Genomic DNA, 20,145 nt, shown 5'->3' with positions numbered 1-20,145 from the left:
GAAAGTTGAACTCTCCAAGAGTGTACGATCCAATGTCAATGAAGGCTACTGTCGAAAACACATAGCTCGACCTGAGGGGATGGGATAATTATATGAAAAAGAAGGGTGGCACGCCATGACCTGACCCAGCAACAATTTTATTTTCTGACAAAAAAAAAAACAAAAACACGAAGGAAGGAGGGGGGCAGGGCAGGTCTGCGATTGAACCGCACATGGCGTCCAGCTACTGGATCAGATCGCCCATTGGATATGGGCCTATTCGACACCGACATTAGAACTGACTGGAGTCTAATGATAATGATCGATCACTGCCGCATTCAGATGTACGGATATCTCTGGAGCGAGAGGGGAAGGCCGTACTGTACTCCATGTTACGCCTTGACTACCATTGACTTGAGTTTGCGAACTCTTTGCCCCACAGGCCATTAATCGAATGAATCCCTAATTCAGAGATGATCATAGGGTCGCGTTACTTCCGATGCCACAGATCAACATAGCCCACTTTCCAGTCCCATTTGACGGGTGGGTCACCTTTAGGCAAATGAGATAGCACATTTTATAATATCTCGAACATCGCGGTTTCGGCAGGCTAGTATGTAACACACTAATTGTAGGAGTGGAGATCTCGGAAGATCCATATTTGGTAATGTAAGGTGTACATCGATGTACATCGCACAGATCTCTACATATGTAGGCTTCAGCTACGATCTACCTACCTGCATTTGAATGACGGGGCCATTGATGTTAGCTCAACATTCTAGTCTATGAGGGGAGATGTAGCAATTAACAGTGATCAATTATTCGGTTATTGTTGTAACATCGTATGTAGGGCGTACTGACCGAACAGTCTGAAATAATCGCAGGAAAATCATGAGGAAGGATGTGGGGCGGACAGCTTTCAGCTTTCCACTTTCCATTTGACAAATTATGGGTCCTTATTGGGCGGAGTTCTCCGTATGTACGGAGTACATAGCTCATTTCTGTGCCGGCCCACATATATAGCTCACATATAGGTTATAATAAGCGCTAATAATGGCTAGAGATATAGACTCAGCTGAACTGCACTTCCACATACGTGATGTTACGATTGAGATAGCTAGATTCCCTCAAGATTAGCATTATGAATCCATGGATGTCTCAGCGGAAGCGGGCCGGGTTCCACTCAATTGCCGCTAGCACGAACTATCTATCCGAGGGCATGGGCCATCACATAATGTGGTTCCTCTCTCACCCATGATCGACATGTAGTAATTCTCCAACACCAAATCGCCAATCGTTAATTGGTCAATCTTCGATGGTTGAGCCATGGTGACAAGTTCTGGGCCTTACAATCTTGGAAGCCCCACCTGTGAAATGCAAGCTAATAATAACCTCACACAGCTGAACTGCATATCCAGTTTGGAGTGGGCTTGCATGCCGTGTTTTCGATAGAAGATGCCGATCTTTGACCTGGGGCCGAGCATCGCCGATCGGGTCCAACTTTGGGAAGGGAGGGAGTTTTCTTCACCGATCTAAAAAGGAGTGACCAGTCACGACTTATTACACAAGGTGGGCCCAGACAATCACTGACGTCTATCTCTCAAGCCGATCTTTAGCAATGCCGAGATAGGCCTCGACTGGTGGAAAGAACCTCCACCTTCCACCAAAGACAACGGCTAAAATGTCATAGTTTGCGTAATATTGGCATAGGTTATTGCCGGTTACTCCGTGCTGAAAATCACTTAGATCCTGAATGACAGTAGCGCTCCGTCTGAGGTGGAGTATGCCGAGTACTGCACTTATATGTATGTTCCCTCCGTCACGTCAAAATTTCTTTTCCCACGGGTAAAGTGAGCTTTCTTTTTTCTACTTCTTCACATTCTCTTCGCTCTCCGACAAATTTCGCCCATAATGAGACTTCAATGGGCCGGGCTCCTCCTCGGGGCTTCCATTGGGGGAGTCAATGGTATGGCCGAATACATGCACGAAGCTATGAGAGGAGAGCGTGTTTCTGGCTATGGCAAATCTGACAACCCCTCCTTCGTACCGGAATTCAAAGATGAATCTCGTCCGTATCAAGGCCATCGAATCCCCCGTCAAGACTGGACCTTGACATGCAGCAGCTCCGCTCGTGGCTTCCCTTGCAAAAATGCCATCGACGGCAAGAGCGCTACTGCCTGGCGCAGTGACCCTTCCGACAAGGGACACACTTTCATTGTTGATCTTGGAGCTTGGTACCAAGTGGGTGCCGTCGTTGTCCTTCCTCCAACTGATACAGATACGGAAGGCCTCATTACCCAACACAAGATCTGGGCCAGCGAAGATCATGAAACCTGGAAGGGGCCTGTCGCATATGGAATGTGGCCAGAGTCAAACAGACAGAGAATGTCTGCGTTCGAGCCATCATCTACCCGATACTTGAGAATCACAACCGAAGCCGATGAGAAAAATCCCTGGATCGGTATCGCCGAACTGAACATTTATGGAACGTTGTACACCATTCCTCGTGACCCTGCTCTCGGTGTCTGGGGGCCAACTCTTGACTTCCCTATTGTGCCTGTCTCTGGTGCTCAGGAGGGATCTGGCATGCTTGCCCTTTGGTCCTCGTGGGCTGATGATCAATTCCACTCGACGCCTGGAGGCAAGACAGTTATGACCCGATGGAACCCATTGACTGGCGAGGTCTCTAAGCGCACTGTCAGCAACACCCACCATGACATGTTCTGCCCCGGCATTTCTTATGACGGCACTGGCATGATGGTTGTGACCGGTGGAAATGACGCCTCGGAGACTAGTCTCTACGATTCTGTCAATGACGAGTGGGTCCGCGCAACCGAAATGAAGCTCCGTCGTGGATACCAGGCGTCTACAACTCTCTCCGATGGACGTGTGTTCGTCATTGGAGGTTCATGGGCTGGAGCTTCAAACGTTGACAAGGATGCCGAAGTCTACGACCCTGCTACCCGAAACTGGACCATGCTTCCTGAAGCAAAGGTCAGCAATATGTTGACTGAGGATATGGAAGGTCCTTGGCGAGCGGACAACCATGGCTGGCTCTTCGGCTGGAAGGATCTGAGTATCTTCCAAGCCGGGCCTAGCAAGCAGATGAACTGGTACTCTGCTCATGGCAATGGAAGTGTTGTAGCGGCGGGACGTCGTATGGATGACGAGGATTCCATGTCCGGTAATGCAATCATGTTTGATGCCGTGAAGGGAAAGATCCTCACGCTCGGTGGCTCCCCTGACTATGATAAATCGTGGTCCACCAACGCCGCCCATATTATCACGATCGGTGAACCGGGTCAGAAGCCTAAGGTTCAACCAGCCGGAGGAGGCACTATGCACCATGAGCGTGTGTTTCACACTACGGTCGTTCTCCCCGATGGAAAAGTCGCCATCTTCGGCGGCCAGCAGTTTGGAATTGCCTTTAACGAGGAAAATGTCCAATTTGTTCCTGAAATCTATGACCCTGAAACCGATACTTTCACAAAGTTGCAGCAGAACAATGTTGTGCGAGTTTACCATACCGTGTCAATCCTCCTCCCAGACGCTCGGGTATTGAATGCAGGCGGTGGCCTCTGTGGAAATTGCACAGCCAACCACTATGATGGCCAGATCTTTACCCCTCCCTACCTCCTTACTCCTTCAGGCCAGCCCCGCCCCCGTCCTGAGATCATCTCAGGCCTGCAAGACCATGCCGTGGTGGGTAGCACCCTGAGATTCAGAACCTCCGGCCCTATCTCGACAGCTTCCCTGATCCGTCTGGGCACTGCCACCCACACTGTCAACACTGATCAACGCCGCATTCCACTTGATGTTACTGCTACAACATTCTTCGGGAATACATGGAAGACTACCCTGCCAAAGGATTCGGGTATTCTGATTCCTGGATACTGGATGCTGTTTGTTATGGACCGGGATGGTGTGCCTAGTATCGCCAAGATCATGATGATTGGCTTAGACAACAGACAGACTATCCAGCCTGCAGAGGAGCAGTCAAGCGCGATAGATGAACAAAAATGTGAGCATTAATCACCCCAAACCTTTCAGCAACCTTGGAAACTAACCTTAACTGTACAGACATTGGTTCGTTTATGAGAATTGAGCTGCTGAAAAGAAAGTGGTTTTGAGCAAAGACAGCATGTTCGAAGAGTTAGAAAGCTGATATAGTGTCACGTTGGGCTTTTACAGCAAATAACATTCTCCCATGGCCATAAAGAGAAGAATCTGAAAAGTTACCTCAAAAGTCCACTCAAGCTTGAAACATGGGTTTGCCGTAGTTCTAAGCGGAGATCACCACATAAGTAGTCTACCTGGAAATTTTTGTCGGGTGGCCTTAGGCTACTGATAGAAATTGTCCCACTATCTATTGATTTACTCTGGGCTGATAAATCAAAAAGTCACCGGTCTCCTTAGGCAGTCAAACAGTGAAGTAGTTGATGCAGTCTGGTCATTGACAATACTTAGGAATGATCCATGAATATTACACGAATGCCCAGGGGGTGTGTAAATAGCGTTTTTTCAAATTAAATCAACCATAGAAACATGAACCGATGCTCCCAAACCGTGCGATTCGTCTACCAACCGACGAAGTGATGCGCTTCCTGCAGTTACCCACGCTCTGTATGGAATTCGCAACATCGATGGGCTTTCAAGAGGAGAACTTTTATGGTACGATGTTGGCAAAAGTTGTAATAATATACAGCAACACTTGACGATATCAAATGTGGTGCCTGGTCTTAACAGGTATAGAAGGCATGTTCTCACTAGTCACCCCATAACTAGGCCTTCGATCCTCATAAGATATCCTCACCTCATTTACCTGATAGATACCAGTTGAATGAGGAAGTGGATGTTGCAGAATATGTCTTGTGTCTGTATCGTCTCCTTGCTCTTCATTCCTCCCACTGCCGCCAGACATGTTGTCAAAATCTTTGCCATGCACGGTAGTCGTTGTCACTGTATCCATGGCAAAGGTCGGCTTTGCGCTTCGTCCGCCGCTGCGTCCACCGCTGCGTCCACCACTGCTTTTTCCATATGGGGGGAGATCATTGTAGTTTGAGGCGTCATTGGATGATAGGTTGCCGCGGATGGAGCGGTAGAGAGGTCGAAGGGCGGGAATGCTGACACAAACGATGGTGGTGGTAAGCTCAGACATGGTCCACATCACCGAGTCGGTTGTTGCGTCTATTCTGCAATTAGCTTGTTTCCTCGGCAAGCATATAATGGACTAAAAAACGCACAGAGATAGTCGGTTGATTGAGTCAAAGCATCGAGACCTGTTGTTCGGATTACACCGCAAATTCCGGCACTGTGATACTTCGTCAGTATGATAGAAGGGAAAGAATGTCTCTCAGCAATTGAAGAGCCAACAATCAGGTACTAACAAGATACCTAAACTCAAGGAGAGGCAAATGGTGTATTTCTCCTTTTTCTTCATGTTCAAATTCCACAGGGCCACCCATGGGAAGAGAGCGAGAACAAAGTCAAGGACGGCAGACCATGCTAAATATATGTTAAAACCAACTGGAGGGAAATGTTGTACTTGGAAGGAGAAAAGTAAAGCATACCGCACATAATTGTGGCCATGATCGTGAGATTCAAAGAACAGCCATTACTTGGTACTCGTGAGTCCCAGATCGACTGAACTGGTGTGCATTGTGCAAAAACAGTGATAGCCAGGAGAATGCTGAGAGCCATTATGCTGATATTCCAAAACCAGAGGAAGAGTTTGTGCCTACCACTCACTAGTCAGTCAAGCTTCTTAGTTTAAGTTCGTTGGATAAGAAAGGATACCATTTTTTGACAACAATCCGCATGAGGAAAGCAGCGACAGCGCACTTGCTCAAACCCATAGAAATTGCTATAACACTTTGCCCAACCAAGAGCAGTAACATTCCCTGGGTTGTGTCCTCGACTCCAAGTTCACCTGCATGTACACCCATGCCATGATGCGCGGATGCTGTACAGAGGGCGGCAAAGGCAACCATCAAAACCTACAACCCAACATAAAGAGTTAGCACAGTAGTCAAGATGTATGGATGTTTCAGAAAAGCACATACCCAAGTGACGATAAGCAGTAAGTCATCCCAACCAGTACTGCGGCGGATCACAGTCCGTGTGTAAATTCGCAGTGCAAGCACAATCATACACAAGATTGTTTCAAACCAAAGTACTCCAACTAAAGTTGGACCCTTACCACGAAGAGTCATGTTGGATGTGGAGTCAGGATTAAGGTGACAGACACAATGTCATTCAACATTGATTCCTATTGTCACTTAATATAATCAAGCACCAGAAGAAAGCACAGTAATAGGACCAAAATAATAGGGGCCGGGCTAAGAATCTTGAATTATGATCTATTCTGACAGCGATGATCACACTACACTTACAGCTAGGCCTAACGTCCGAACACATCCTTGGGAACTTTAGGGCATGAAAAGAAAAAGAACAAAATTAAAAAGATTTTGCCGATAGAAGGTAACACAGTAATTGCTTCTAGCGACTAAGTAGGATCTAATAGCTAGTCAACCATAGTGGTGGGGATAAATGGGTCGATTTTATGCTACATCGCACAGGGTTGGAAATATAATGCTTTCGGCTCTAACGTTCTCTATTTTTTTTTTCAAGTTCTTGTACTCTCATGAATTTTGAAGTCTTTCGTTTTTTTTTGTAGATATTTTGGTCACAAAATTTCATCCTTGTCACATCATGTATTGCTACGATGTAATGGAAATTTGAAGTTATGTTAAATACTAAGGAAGCCTGCTCCTATCCGTATTAGTGAAAGGAGCGAAAATCAAACGATAAATCACACAGTACCTTTGTAAACGAGAGTATGGAGTATGTTTACATATATCTTAGCATGTGACTAGAGTTTTTAGCCCTACGATTGGTTCGCTTTCAGCGGGAAAAGAGCATTGTGCTTTCGCCTAGCCTTGTGCTGGTCTGGGGCCATTCATGGGGCGACATTTCCGGCCTTTTAGGTACACGTATAAGCCAGTCCTACATCAAGGCAGTGGATCAGACTATCCCATCCACATGTGTGTTTATCGGAAAGAGTCCGAGTCATTGACAACAGCTGGAAGTTTAACTCTACTTGGCACTCGTTGATCTGGTATGAAAAGGAAAGCTTCGGTGGGAAAGTTATATCAATACGAAGAGAGAGGCATGTCAAATGCGAGATAAAAAAAAGTGGAGAGTTAGTTAACGAATTAGATACCAAGCTAGTCTTCTCCGTACTTTGTCCCAGTCTGGCCCTGACCTGATCGACAGCGCCAGCCGCCTCGGGCAAGCCGCGAGCCGTCCCAAACGTGCGGGCGGGATGGGCTCCACTACTTACTTCGTAGGTACTCCGTATACTCCGTACGTTTCCAAATATTTCGTAATGAGGCAAAAGTACGTCTTAGGGAAATGATTTGTGTGAATCAGAAAATTGTGTGACAAATGACTACTGACTCAGTCAGTATATCGTAGATGTTGGTAGAAATTATATAGCTACATCAGCGACAGAAACCTTCAACTAAATATAATTCACATAATACCCTTCTGAATTAATGCACTAGTGCTGGAATACGTGCACTTTTGGTTCAGACTGTGCCTTGCGAACTGGTATCCTCAACACCAAGCGCATCCAGAAGCTCCACCTCGACCTTGTCGCCGAACTTGCCATTGATTTCCTCAAGACTCGACCCCATGGTCTGTGAAAGGAAAGGACTTGTCAGTTGAGAGTATAACGGTGTATGGAAAGAAATCAAAACATACCTCGGGGAAATAGAACATGATGACAATAGTACTTGCAACAGTGACAGCAACAAAAACCATATAGAACTTCCATCCAATATTGGCGAGAGCGAGTGTAACAGGCGCGCTGTATGCAACCGCATTTCCAAAGAAACTGACCAATGCAATCGTTGCTCCCTCGCTGCGCAGGTGCGTCGGCCAAATTTCCGAACCATAAACGTATGCGGTACATTCAATCGTGGAGGTGAAGAAGGCACCGAAGATGAAATATATGGCCACGGCGCCGTTGATGCCGGGTGTATAGGTTGTTTTGAGGTAGAACTTTTCGAGAGCGGCCATGACACTGATGATAGCAGCGGAGCCAAACCCGCCGATAACTGTGAATTTCATGGTTAGCATAAAATAAGGCAGGCCAGAGGCAAAAGAATCTCAAACTCACCCAACAGTTTGACTCGTCCAACTCTGTCCAGGAGAAAAACATTAATTCCACAACCAATTACCGCACACACGGTCCACACAACGCCAAGCCCAAGTTGCATTGTGGTACCAAAGCCCAGCGCGCCCATCAGCGTGGGAATCAAATTGGCGATGGCAGTGATACCCGTTCCCTGTCCCATAGTCCACAGCAAGATGGAGCAAAGAGCGCGCTTGCGATGAGACGCCGTGCGCATAATATAGAGATAGCCGCTGGGGGTATTCTTCTCTGCGTCGACCTGAGCCTTGATTTGTACTGCCTCAGCATGGGCAAAAGCAGCTCTAGGATCTCGTTTGGTACGATGCAGATACTGCAAGACCTGTTTAGCCTCGTCATCGCGTCCCTGTTGCATGAGCCATCGAGGTGACTCGGGTATGAAGTAAAGTGTCACCAAGTAGATAACACCCACAGCGGTCAGAACAATGAAGATAAACCGCCACTGCATTTGAGTGGTGACAAAACTGAAGGCCAGCGCACAAACAGCAGCCAGGGTATATGCTACCACCGTTCCGACGCCGTGCAGACCGACTAGCATTCCACGTGTATGCGGAGGCGAAATTTCACTCATATACACGGGGGTATTCGAGAATACCATACCCGCTCCGATGCCGCAAATGACACGCGCAACGATGAACATGGTAGCATCGACGGCACCAGCCTGCAAAGCACCTGAGATAATGACGATGAGGGCGGCAACCGCGTTGGCAATTCGGCGGCCGAACTTATTGGATAGGGGTGCCTGCAAGATAGCCCCAACCAGGGCGCCTCCGAGGAAACTGGAGAACATTCTTAGCTAAAGATGCTTTTGTCTGAAATCCAAGTCCAACATACCCTCCAAGCATACCATCTTGTCGAGATGTTGCATCAGGCGTTGATAGGAACTTTGCAATGAAGGTTGTTTGGGAGAGGGACCCAGATAGAGCGTTGGCCGCAAAGCCATATAAAAATCCTCCTAGGCATGCAGTAGAAACGACCTATCAAGTCAACACAGAAATTGGAAGCAGAGAGAGCTGGAAAAAGTACCAAGATATTGACGAGACTAGTCTCTGGTGTATCTCCGCCTTTGGCACTTTGCGTGCGTGTGACAGACTGATCTTTCTCGGGATCCTGAGTTGAACTTTGTGATTCACTCATTTTGGCTGTCGGAGTAAGACTGGCAACGAGGAACAGCGAGATGAAAAAGAGATGCCCACAAATTCAACAGAGAGGGACTCAAGAGACTTTCATCGCCCCGGAAATCACCCCTATTCAAGTCTTAGCAAGTATTGTGGCTGCCACGCTACCTTCACAGCTGTTCTGCTTAATGCTGCGGATACTTGAAAAGCGGGTCTTTCAAAAAAAAACTCTTTCTTGAGCCAGGCTGGACAAAGTTCTAGGCATTCCGTATATGCTGAAGAGATACTAGTGGCTGGCACTCCGTGTACAGGGTAACTATAGCGAGGAGGAAGAAGATCCTTAGCCGTAAGTTTGACTGGGGATTGCGAGCATCAAAGTCGGATGCTTCCACTATTACGAGGCCATGTCTAACGTGCGGCGCACATAGTTAGTTGACCTGCCTTTGGGGGCAGAGGTATGTGTCGTTATCCATGATGAGATCGGCATCTAGATATACTAAGAGAGGAATAGAGCGGCAGGAAAGAAAATCTCTCTGCTGCATGTGTAAATCAAGTACTTATGTACTTTGTACTCAGTGCATGAATGGCACTAATGCGGTCGACAAAGTGTGCCACGCGGTACTCGGGTCGTATTAGACTTACTGCTTTTCTTTAACTTTTAAATTCACATACGGATTATCAGTATATTGATTATGTTAATTTACAACGTGGACATATGATCTATCCCTTGTTTTCTTTTTTTTTTCTTTTAGATTTGTAGACTATATTCATAATCTATCCATTAATCGACAGAGATATATTTTTCGGCTAGAATATGTTAAAAAGCTTTATACATACTATAGGGTCAATAGGAGGGGCATTCCTAACTTAGGTGGTACAAAGTAGGCCGAGTTCACCCTCGGGGCTCTGGCGCCCTGGCAGACGAGTTCTCAGCTATGAGATGGGGGTAATCATTTGCCGGTAGTAATAGCCAATATGGCTCAAGTACTCCATACCTTGTGACACACTTAGTCGCCCGTACAACATGACCCAAACCTGTTTCATTGCATTGTTCTCAAAGAAGACACACATAGGGCGATCACAGTGCGCTAGGGTTTGACGGCCCCGACACTTACTGGCATTTCCCAAGCCCGGGGCTTCGGAAAGTGGATCATACCCCACCACTTAAAAGGTATTGACAGAATAACGGTCGTTTTCAGGGAATGGGCTAGATTATAGTCTATCCAGACGGGCCAATTCGAGATGATATGAGATGGTATGATACCAAGAACAGGGGGGCAATGCCGATCGACAAATTCAAAGGATTGGCACACTAAACCCAAACAAAACTCATTGCTTCGCCCCCTGTTCTTCAAATATCCATAGTCATCTTTTTTGCCTACAACATAACCTATTATCTGCAAAATGAATGTCCCAGAAGCGCCTGTATTTCCCCTTCTTGAAGGCAAGGTGGCCATTGTCACAGGCGCCGCCCAAGGCATGGGCAAGGCTACCGCTTCTGTCTTTCTCCGAGCGGGGGCTAAGGTAGTCATTGCCGATGTGAAGGTAGAGCAAGGAGCTAAGGTTGCTGACGAGCTTTCTACTTTGGGAGAAGTTCGTTTCGTGGAGACTGACATCTCCAAGTCAGAGGATGTACAAAACCTCATTAAGCAGACAGTCAGCGCCTTCGGCAGATTAGATGTGGCGATCAACAATGCGGCCATGTCTCCGGATCAGACTCCCCTGATTGACTTTGACGAGTCATATTGGCGCAGATTGATGGATGTCAGTTTGACTGGTACCGCGCTGTGCTGTAAATATCAGATGCAGCAGATGGAAAAGCAAGGCTCAAGGGGCTCTATTGTCAATATTGCTTCGATCAACGCCTATTCACCGCAGCCAAATATGCCTGCATACACGGCGGCTAAGCATGCACTGCTGGGCTTGACCAAGCATGCAGCAACTGAAGGTGGTCCCAAGGGTATTCGAGTTAACGCTATTGCACCTGGAGCGATATTTGTATGTTTTCTCCACCTTTAATCCAGAGAGGATCTAATAAGAGCAGAGTGAAATGTCTGTCGCAGCGTTGGAAATTATGGGCACCACCCATGATGAGTTTGCGCCCAAGGTTAGCAGCTTAAACAGGTTTGGACAGGCCCATGAGGTAGCCCAGGGGTCACTTTGGCTTGCATCTGAGTGTTCGTCATACATAAACGGAATTTGTCTACCCATCGATGGAGGATTCCTGGCCAAATGGTAGTTAGCTTTTCATTGCACTGTTGATACATACATAATATAACTACGCAGTTTATACATCTTGTCATCTGTGGATACACGTGGCAGGCTCAGCTAAGCGCGGGGTCAACCCATGGACATCGGGGGCCGTGGACGCCACTTGCGGAGCCTCTTTTTTCTCCCGTTCCACTGTACCCTTTTCCAATATCTTTGGAGGATTTGCCTCTGCTAATTACTGGTACTAACTAACCAGTGTATTGATACAAATGAACCATGGCCGTCGGGACCCAATCGCTGTGGATGGCTGCGAGAGCTAAACTAGACAGTGCTGACCAAGAGCTTCTCGCCTTCGATATCGACAACGGAATCAAGAGGACTGGACAGAATGACCTTGATATATTAGAGAGTCTCGAGCAAACCACTCGGGATGCGTACAATACGTGCGTTCAAAAGAGATGGAAAATCACCATCCCGGGAAAAGGGAAGAAAATCATCATCCGTGACCTTTTGAGCAAAGTCGTGCACTGGATCGAGCTATTCAAATCAGTTGGCGATCAAGCTGTGTCGTGTGACCCGGGGCACGCCGCCTTACCATGGGCCGGGGCTCGATTTTTGTTGCAGATTGCTATCAACGATTTCAGCAAATTCGATTTCGTGGTGCAGGGGGCTGAAAGAATCGCCAAAATGACGGCGCGATATAAAATGATCGGGAAGATTTACATCCAAAAGGAATCGGCTGCGACGAAGCAGCTTGAACAGGCTGTTGTGGGTGTGTATGGGTCGATCCTCAAATATCTTGTTGAAGCCAAGCGCTATTTTGAACATAAAACAGGGGGTGAGTTTATAATGTTTATTTCTATTGTAGCTGAGGAAAGCTCACAGCCTCTAGTGCGAATTTTGAAAAGTGGGCTTCTTGGCCAGGATGATTTCCAGGGACTTTTGGACAAAATGGAAGCGGACGAGAGATTGGTGGACCGATGCACGAGTTTGGTTCAAAGTGAGAGTAAGTATTCCATTCACCTTGTTTTGGTTGAGCCAAATGATTGATCACTAGGGAATAATAGTGAACAACGACATTGCCTCTCATCTTGCAAGCTTGTCGTTAAGTAAAGAGACCGCTCAAACCACGAGCTGAAATGACCGCCACTAATGATTCTGTAGAGATGAAGTCATTTCCTTCTCTGCGATATACGCTTAGTCGGATGGAACAGCCAATATCACAGGTGTTCTTCCACTTCAACAAGGTTGAAGATCATTTGAACAGTAAGTTTCCGCGTTGAGCCGATTGCCGCAATCTCACCTATCTTCCAGGTATACAGCGACGAGAAGTGTTGAACTGGTTATCCTCTCAACCGTATCTTGACCACCACACCACGATCAAATCTAGAGTGCTGGACGGAACATGCCAATGGGTTCTACAACATACAAGCTTCACTAAATGGCAAGGCGAAAGCACAAACTCGCTGCTCTGGCTTTATGGCGCTCAAGGTGCGGGCAAAAGCTGCTTAGCATCGACAGTCATTGAGGACGGCATAAAAGTCTCCAGCCAGATTGAAGATTTCGCCCACGCCTACTTTTATTGTTCTCGCAACACTGCCGAGCCCCAACGTGCAAATGCACAGAGTATTCTCGGTTGTATTGCGCGTCAGCTTTCCAGCCCATCTTCAAACCAGCCCATCGCTCCTGCAACAATTTCTCTTTACAGTAAAATACACTTGGCAGATGGTTCAACAAGAGCTCCTAATCTGGTTGAATCCCGTGACTTGATCGTTGAATTGACCGAAGCCCATCCCCGCACCACCATTGTGATAGACGCTCTGGATGAGAGTCCTAGGGAGGAGCGAGCCGACCTAGTCGAAGCACTAGAGTATATTATCGACAACTCGACTAGTCTCGTCAAGATCTTTGTCACTTCGCGTGAAGAGGGTGACTTGAGGTTATCGATTCAGGCGCATTCCGGTGTTCAGGTGACGTGGGTAGAGAATGGGTCCGATATCGAGAAATTTGTGAATTTTGAAACGAACAGGCTTGTTGCAAAGAACCAGCTCCTTGCATATATCCGAGTCAAAACAACAAAAGAGGATCTAAAGACACTGATCAAGGAAGATACTATTTCCAAAGCTAACGGGATGTGAGTTAGAATATTTCCGAGTCTTCTACCATTACGCAAAGGCTTACAAGCTTTAGGTTCCGTTGGGCCCAATTGCAGCTCCAGAGCCTTCGTTGGATTCGTACGGAGAAGGACATTCGATTGGCCATGTCAAAAATCCCACGCCTACTCAGCGAGCTATACGAGGACCTCTACAGGACGGCACTCGAAAGCACTGAAGAAACAGATCGGGCTTTGTTCCGCAACACATTGAGATGGATGTTGTGCACGACGCGGGTTTTTGGCTGGGAAGACTTCTCCCAGGCTATCACGAGCTTTGTGGATATTGAGATTGACGAAATTGACGAAGACTTCATCTTGGATCTTCTCGGCAATTTTGTGGTCTCTCAGACAACCCAAGAAGGAAGCCGGACCTTTCGCTTCGCCCACCTCTCAGTACGAGAGTTTTTAGAGACCAAACCTGAATACTCTATAAGATCTAGCAACACCTTTGGTGCGGAGGTATGCTTATTGAAATTGCTCGGGGCTTCCGGGTCGCCCAATGCACAACAATTTCTCAGCGGACTAGGCCTCAGTGATAAAGATACAGTCACCTTGTCTGAGATAGGCCCTCACAGGAAAGGCATACATGACTACTCCTTGCAATATTGGAACGAACACTGTGTGCGTGCTGGGAAAGTAAATCGATCAGACGAGGAACTACTCCTTTTTCACCTCCTGCGCTATTTTCTCTTTGATAATTCGGATCCAAACTGTCCACTGAAGGGCTGGGTACATGCTCTTCAACGCCGCAAAATGGGAACCTACCTTAAATGGTATCTGCTCGATCTGTTGCGAAATTATCATCAATCCCGGGACCGAGCATTTTTGCTTTCTTGCGTCTTCGGCTTCCATGAACTTCTTCGTATCGATCACTATCACGAACTCCATGATGACCTCAAAGAAGCATGTATGCTCGCAGCTGCGAAGCACCGCCAGTATGATATCTTGATATATTTGACGCAAGAAACAAAAAGCAGATTAGTGCAGAAGCGCGTTCTAAAGGCAATAGTCAGAAACAATGACGTTGAACCGCTCGAATGGTTCTTGACTGTCAGTAATCCTGATCTAATTACAGGGTCAGTCATTATCGATGCGACTTGGGCAGATACAAAAATCCTTGAGCTGTTGCTTGATCGCAATAAGAATATCCACATTACGACGGAGTTCATTGAAGAAAATGCACGGTCTTACACGGTCATTGAAGCACTCCTCAGCCGAGCCCCCGATGTCGTAATCAACTCTGCGATACTCAATAATTCTATAGCGGACATTCCCATTGAACGTCTCAGAGAACTCCTTGGCAGGAATGATGGACTGATCATTACAAGTGACAATGTCGCCTATGCTGCATGTTTTGCGGGTTATGAATATCCTATGAGAGCGAAAATAGATTTTTTGTTGGAACGTGCTGGGGAGAGCAAAGGGACCGAGGAGAATATGATGCGTGTCATTGGCATGTGCGGAAACCCATACGTGATCCAGAGTCTTCTTGACCATGGGTGGCCGGTAACAGAAAGAGTTATGGAGCTAGCTGCGATACATTCATGGGTCGAACTTTTCGAGCGCCTCGTCAGGGCCGGAGGTCCAATCACGTCCCAAGCCATTGTTAATGGAACTGTGAACCGTTGTGATGGAGCTCGGATGGTCAAACTCCTTGTATCTTTGATGGACCGACCGTTAGATGATGACTTATGGGTCCAGATGATGGTGTTATACGCTCAGAGTTTATCATCTGAAAAAACTATCCATGCGCTCCTAGGGATAAAACCTGGTGCCAAGGTTTCAGAGGAGGTTTTAATTGCTTTGACGAGAACTTCCATGAACGGGAACATCATTCTGGATGCTATTCTGGACGATGACCGAGAGATGCAGATCACCGATGCGGTGATCGTGAATGCATTAAGAAATTTGGACTATGGCAATACCATAGCTAAACTTCTCAATCGACAGGGCTCAACAAATATTTCAAGCGAGATGCTACTTGGAGCTGCTCAAAACCCTCGATTCGCCAATATGATGACAAAGCTTCTATTGCAGCAAACTGCAACGATCGAGAAACCATCCTCTATGGTCATTGACGCAGTCATCGGTAATCAGATTTCAGGTTGTGAGACCTTGCAGATGCTGGAGCGTCATTTCGGACGTTTTAATCTCAGCGAGGAGCATATGGAAATAGCGGCCAAGTCCGGCAACCACGTTATGTTGCTCTTGGTATTGGTTCGATGTTCAATCACCGAGGCCACGACACCTGTTTTGTTGGCCGCCGCGAGCAATGGGAGCCTGGAGGTGATGGAGCAGGTTTTGAAGCTAGACAATGCTGTTGTTACCAAAGAGATTTTGATTGCTGCATCAAACAATTACCACTGCAGAATTGAAATGCTCGGGTTGCTTTGGAACTTTGCCCCACACATCAAAGTGTCTCCCGAGATGTTTCTGAATGCTTGGGATTATACGGGAGCCGAGTTTCTTTTTTTTCGAGTGGAAGATTCCAAATTGTGCCAGGATATTCTGAACGCAGTGTTGACGGCAAAAAGGAGTCCGGTCGATTGGATATCTGAGCATCTTTTGGATCTTATCCTCGAGAGCAAGTTTGAAATTCAAGTGACCGATGAGCTTGTGATGGGCGCCCTGAAGGCAGGCCAGGGATGGCTTTTGGGGGCTTTCTTTGACCACGGCATAGATATAGAACTATCACAGGATATGGTGAACAAGGCAGTTGAGCTGGAGGACCATCAGGCCCTGGAGGTGTTGGTCAAGCACGGGAACTCTCTTGAACTGAACCTGCACCATGCAAGAAGTATTCTCGATTATGATTCACCGTGGGATTCTGGCAAGGGTGAAGATTAAGCTCTTTCATTGGGGCAGTCAATTAGTTGAAGAAAGAAAGTAATTTCCTGCATAATTAATCAATCTAGCCGCACATCAAGCTTCGTCTATTCCCAATGCCTCATGAACTAAGATTTCTAGATCAAATTCATACTCCCAAATATACGCATTTCCCGATGGACGCTGTATTGAAGATATTGCGTACCAGAACTGAAAATTTCAAGAACGCTGATACGCCAGGAAATTGGAAGAAATCCCAAAATTTAGGGTCAGCCATAGGTAGAATCCTGAATGACGCGAAGTCGGCGAGTGTGCTTTAGCGTTTGACCAAACAGAATGAGAATTCGATGCCTTGCTCGTGACAGCATTGGTGCTCCAGGGCTTCCGGCAAATTGTGGATACATTCCTGGTTCCCAGTTTTAGTTCCGCGGATTCGGAGCTACACATCCTTTTTGCTTAGCTGGTTTGGCATACATAGAACACGGCACAGTTTATGCGCTAGGATCCACATATTCGTGGGCGAAATTTATTTGTACAAAGTACTCCCTAGAAGTTCCTTTCATAGGTAGAGTCCACTCACGGGGTGCTAGGGCCCCGGCACACCAGTCTCCAGTTAGAAGATGGGGGTGAATACATGCAGTACCTAAATAATCTTGTATCGGGAGTAATGGCTAATAGGACTAAATTCTCTGGTGGCACGCTTCATCCCCCGTAACTGTAGATCATAAAACGGTTGTATAACAATACATCGTACTTTGTACACATTAGTTAATTCGTACTCCGCACTAAGTCAGGGATTAATCTTCCATTTCCGTCGTGCTTGTAGCCAGGCCAATAATATAACTGTCCCGTTCCATTAATACTGGAGCGAGACATACCAGCATCTCTGATAAATAAAAGTACCCGACTTAGCTTCTTCGCTACCTGGGTTCAATCGTGATCCTCGCTCAAGCATATATCTGTCAATATGGGTAGTTATCAAGGCTCGTTCCCTCGCATATACGAGCACAAGCTCGCTCTAGTAACAGGATCCGCACGAAGTAAGTCCGAAATTGGCTCCTCAGATATCCTATACTCATTGTCTCTTAGGTATTGGAGCCGCAATAGTCCAAAACCTGGCCAGCAAAGGCTGCAATGTGATCATCAATTATGCAACTGAGGCCTCCGACGCACCTGCAGCAGCACTCGCCGCCAATCTCGAAAAGGAATACTCTGTGCGCGCACTGCCCATCCGAGCAGACATTACCTCGCGGGAGGAATGCGCACGAATTGTGTCAAGTGCAAAAGAACACTTCACAAACTTGCAAACAGGATCCTTCCAAATCGACATCATCGTTCACAACGCCGCGGTGCTATACCTCGGCCCACTGGAATCAGTCAAAGAATCCGAGTTCCATCGAATCTATGAAGTAAACGTCCTTGGACCACTTCTACTCACCGGTGCATGCAAAGAGTATCTTCCAACCGATCGCTCGGGACGTATTGTGATGTTATCGAGTATTGCCTCGAAAACGGGAACGGAGAATACTTCGCTATATTCGGGGACCAAGGGTGCCATTGAAGCCATGACACGTGTGTGGTGTCGTGAGCTGGCTGAGAGAGCCACTGTCAACTCAATCAATCCTGGTCCTGTCATGACGGATATGTATATGTCGGCACCTGATGTGGTCAAGGACGGGCTTGCGTTGTGGAATCCTCTCACGCCGTTGGTGGCTGTTAGGGAGACTGATAGCCCGGAGGTGAAAGAGTTGGGGAAGAAGTTTGGCGGAAGAGCGGCGTATGCCGAGGAGATTGCTGGGTTGGTTGCGACGATCTGTAATCCGGAGTTTGGGTGGTGTACTGGAAGTGTTATTTCTGCAAATGGAGGGTTGACCTTTAGTACCTGAGGATACTTCGCTTGAATTGTGTGGCTTCTCAGACGGTCAAATTAGGAAGTGAAGTAGTCAACTTATTGTATACAAACAATCTACAGCATCACATGTTGATTCGACGCGTTGTGAACTGGACTGGATGCCTCAGGCATTACTTGTCGCCTGAGGCATCCAAACACGCGAGGACGATGCTAAAAGAAAAACACAAGGTGCAAGCATTTTGAAGCTTGTGTGACTGTCCATTTATTTATGCTTAATTAATCTGATCACTGATCTTTATATTCTCTCAAATTGAAGCTTCACCTGTAGATCCAATTAAGCTTGTTATTGGCCAAACTCAAATCCACCCCCTTCGCAAAAAGCCAAGGAAACATTCCGACGTCTCATTGTCCATTGGCCTTTCTATACTGTATTCTTTTCTATATTTGAGTTTCCAAGACACTGGGATATCAACAGTCTAATCCAAGGTTTTAATTCTCAGGGGTACTGCAAATATGCCCAGTTCTCCATCCCACCCATATTACCCCCTTGATGCCAACGTTGTGGGTTATGAGCCCAACCAGACCCCAGTGTTGGAGCTTCTCGTTTCTGCTGGTGGGGCATGTACTATTCTTCTCGGTATGACTTTTGCGCTGGCCAGCTATGTGAAACCGACACTGCGCATGGCGGATCGAATCGCTATCTTGTGGTTTGTACTCTGTAAGACGCCAAAAAAAATATCAATTTGAAGGTTGAAAGTTGACAACATGGATACATATAGCTGGAACTCTGCACTGTTTCTTCGAGGGCTATTTTATGCTCCACCATAACCACATGGCTTCTGCCCAAGATCTTTTTGGGCAACTATGGAAAGAATATGCTCTATCGGATTCCCGGTATATGACCTCGGACACATTGGTTTTATGTATGGAGACCATGACCGTGGTAAGTTCCACAACTATATAGGCCAACTCGAGTATTCACCGCTGATTCCCACTAAGCTTCTGTGGGGACCATTGTGCTTTGTTGTTGCATACTTGACCGCAACCAGGCATTCCCTGCGCCACCCGATCCAGGTCATTGTGTGCATGAGCCATCTGTACGGCGACATGTTGTATTATGCGACCAGTTTGTTTGACGAATATGTCCACGAGCGACCATATTCCCGACCGGAGCCGTATTATTTTTGGCTGTATTACTTCCTGATGAACTTCATCTGGATTGTTGTTCCCGCTTGTATGTCCTGCAATTCCCGAGCTGTTCGTTATAAGCTGACTTTTTATAGACTATCTCTACCACAGTATCTCCACCATCTCGGCTGCACTCAAATGCCAGTCGGAAAAAGAAAAGACAAAAGAAAAGAGTAAGTAACACCTCGTTCGTCATAGCTGGTTTAGTGGGGGGGTCGAGGCGTAGTGGAGCATTGGGCTAGAACTGTGTCGGTACGAAATCTTAAGAGGATTCAGTGTTGGGATGGAGGAGATGGAAAGGTCATAAGGGGGGAAATTGGTCACTGTATAGTATCTAAGATCATATGATAGCCCTACAAGATGATTAGATGAGGGCTATCTCCAATTAATTCATTCATATTCTCGGATTCCAATAGGTTTAATAGGTTGAATGGGTTTAATATCTCCAACCACACGCTAAGTACCCTATGACGCTCATGCACAGGGGGCCACCTGACGCGCAACCCGGCGATATTAGCCAAAATATTACCTGTCTCCCCATAAGTGATTTCTTCTTTACTTTTAAGATTGAGGTCATTTCCAATAAAGACTCACCAGATCA

The 20,145-nt window shown here is 46.8% G+C and overlaps 5 protein-coding genes across 5 annotated transcripts; 3 read left to right on the top strand and 2 right to left on the bottom strand.

The window, feature by feature from the left end:
• Positions 1-1,890: 1,890 nt before the first annotated feature.
• On the top strand, positions 1,891-4,011 carry PEX2_076650 (Galactose oxidase/kelch, beta-propeller; the record flags this gene model as incomplete). Its single annotated transcript, XM_016744935.1, has 1 exon — positions 1,891-4,011. One exon carries the CDS (start codon positions 1,891-1,893, stop codon positions 4,009-4,011), a length of 2,121 nt encoding a protein of 706 aa, XP_016598528.1.
• Positions 4,012-4,699: 688 nt separating this feature from the next.
• PEX2_076640 (uncharacterized protein) lies at positions 4,700-6,191 on the bottom strand (the record flags this gene model as incomplete). Its single annotated transcript, XM_016744934.1, has 6 exons — positions 4,700-5,166; positions 5,223-5,290; positions 5,367-5,484; positions 5,550-5,716; positions 5,776-5,975; positions 6,042-6,191. 6 exons carry the CDS (start codon positions 6,189-6,191, stop codon positions 4,700-4,702), a joined length of 1,170 nt encoding a protein of 389 aa, XP_016598527.1.
• Positions 6,192-7,568: 1,377 nt separating this feature from the next.
• PEX2_076630 (Major facilitator superfamily domain, general substrate transporter) lies at positions 7,569-9,331 on the bottom strand (the record flags this gene model as incomplete). Its single annotated transcript, XM_016744933.1, has 5 exons — positions 7,569-7,679; positions 7,744-8,099; positions 8,162-8,973; positions 9,029-9,171; positions 9,221-9,331. The coding sequence occupies 5 exons, from the start codon at positions 9,329-9,331 to the stop codon at positions 7,569-7,571; spliced, it is 1,533 nt and encodes a 510-aa protein (XP_016598526.1).
• Positions 9,332-10,716: 1,385 nt separating this feature from the next.
• PEX2_076620 (SDR family NAD(P)-dependent oxidoreductase) lies at positions 10,717-16,525 on the top strand (the record flags this gene model as incomplete). Its single annotated transcript, XM_016744932.1, has 7 exons — positions 10,717-11,310; positions 11,357-11,466; positions 11,853-12,361; positions 12,416-12,529; positions 12,688-12,789; positions 12,838-13,657; positions 13,714-16,525. The coding sequence occupies 7 exons, from the start codon at positions 10,717-10,719 to the stop codon at positions 16,523-16,525; spliced, it is 5,061 nt and encodes a 1,686-aa protein (XP_016598525.1).
• Positions 16,526-17,471: 946 nt separating this feature from the next.
• PEX2_076610 (Short-chain dehydrogenase/reductase SDR) lies at positions 17,472-19,725 on the top strand (the record flags this gene model as incomplete). The annotated part of the gene is made up of 6 exons (XM_016744931.1): positions 17,472-17,544; positions 17,594-18,302; positions 18,857-19,074; positions 19,136-19,299; positions 19,356-19,590; positions 19,640-19,725. 6 exons carry the CDS (start codon positions 17,472-17,474, stop codon positions 19,723-19,725), a joined length of 1,485 nt encoding a protein of 494 aa, XP_016598524.1.
• Between the last annotated feature and the right edge of the window lie 420 nt (positions 19,726-20,145).

The sequence above is a fragment of the Penicillium expansum genome, assembly GCF_000769745.1.
Source record: "Penicillium expansum strain MD-8 chromosome Unknown contig267, whole genome shotgun sequence".
Lineage (NCBI taxonomy): Eukaryota > Fungi > Ascomycota > Eurotiomycetes > Eurotiales > Aspergillaceae > Penicillium > Penicillium expansum.
Note: the sequence above shows the minus strand (reverse complement) of the source record. Positions and strands in the feature narration are given on the sequence as shown.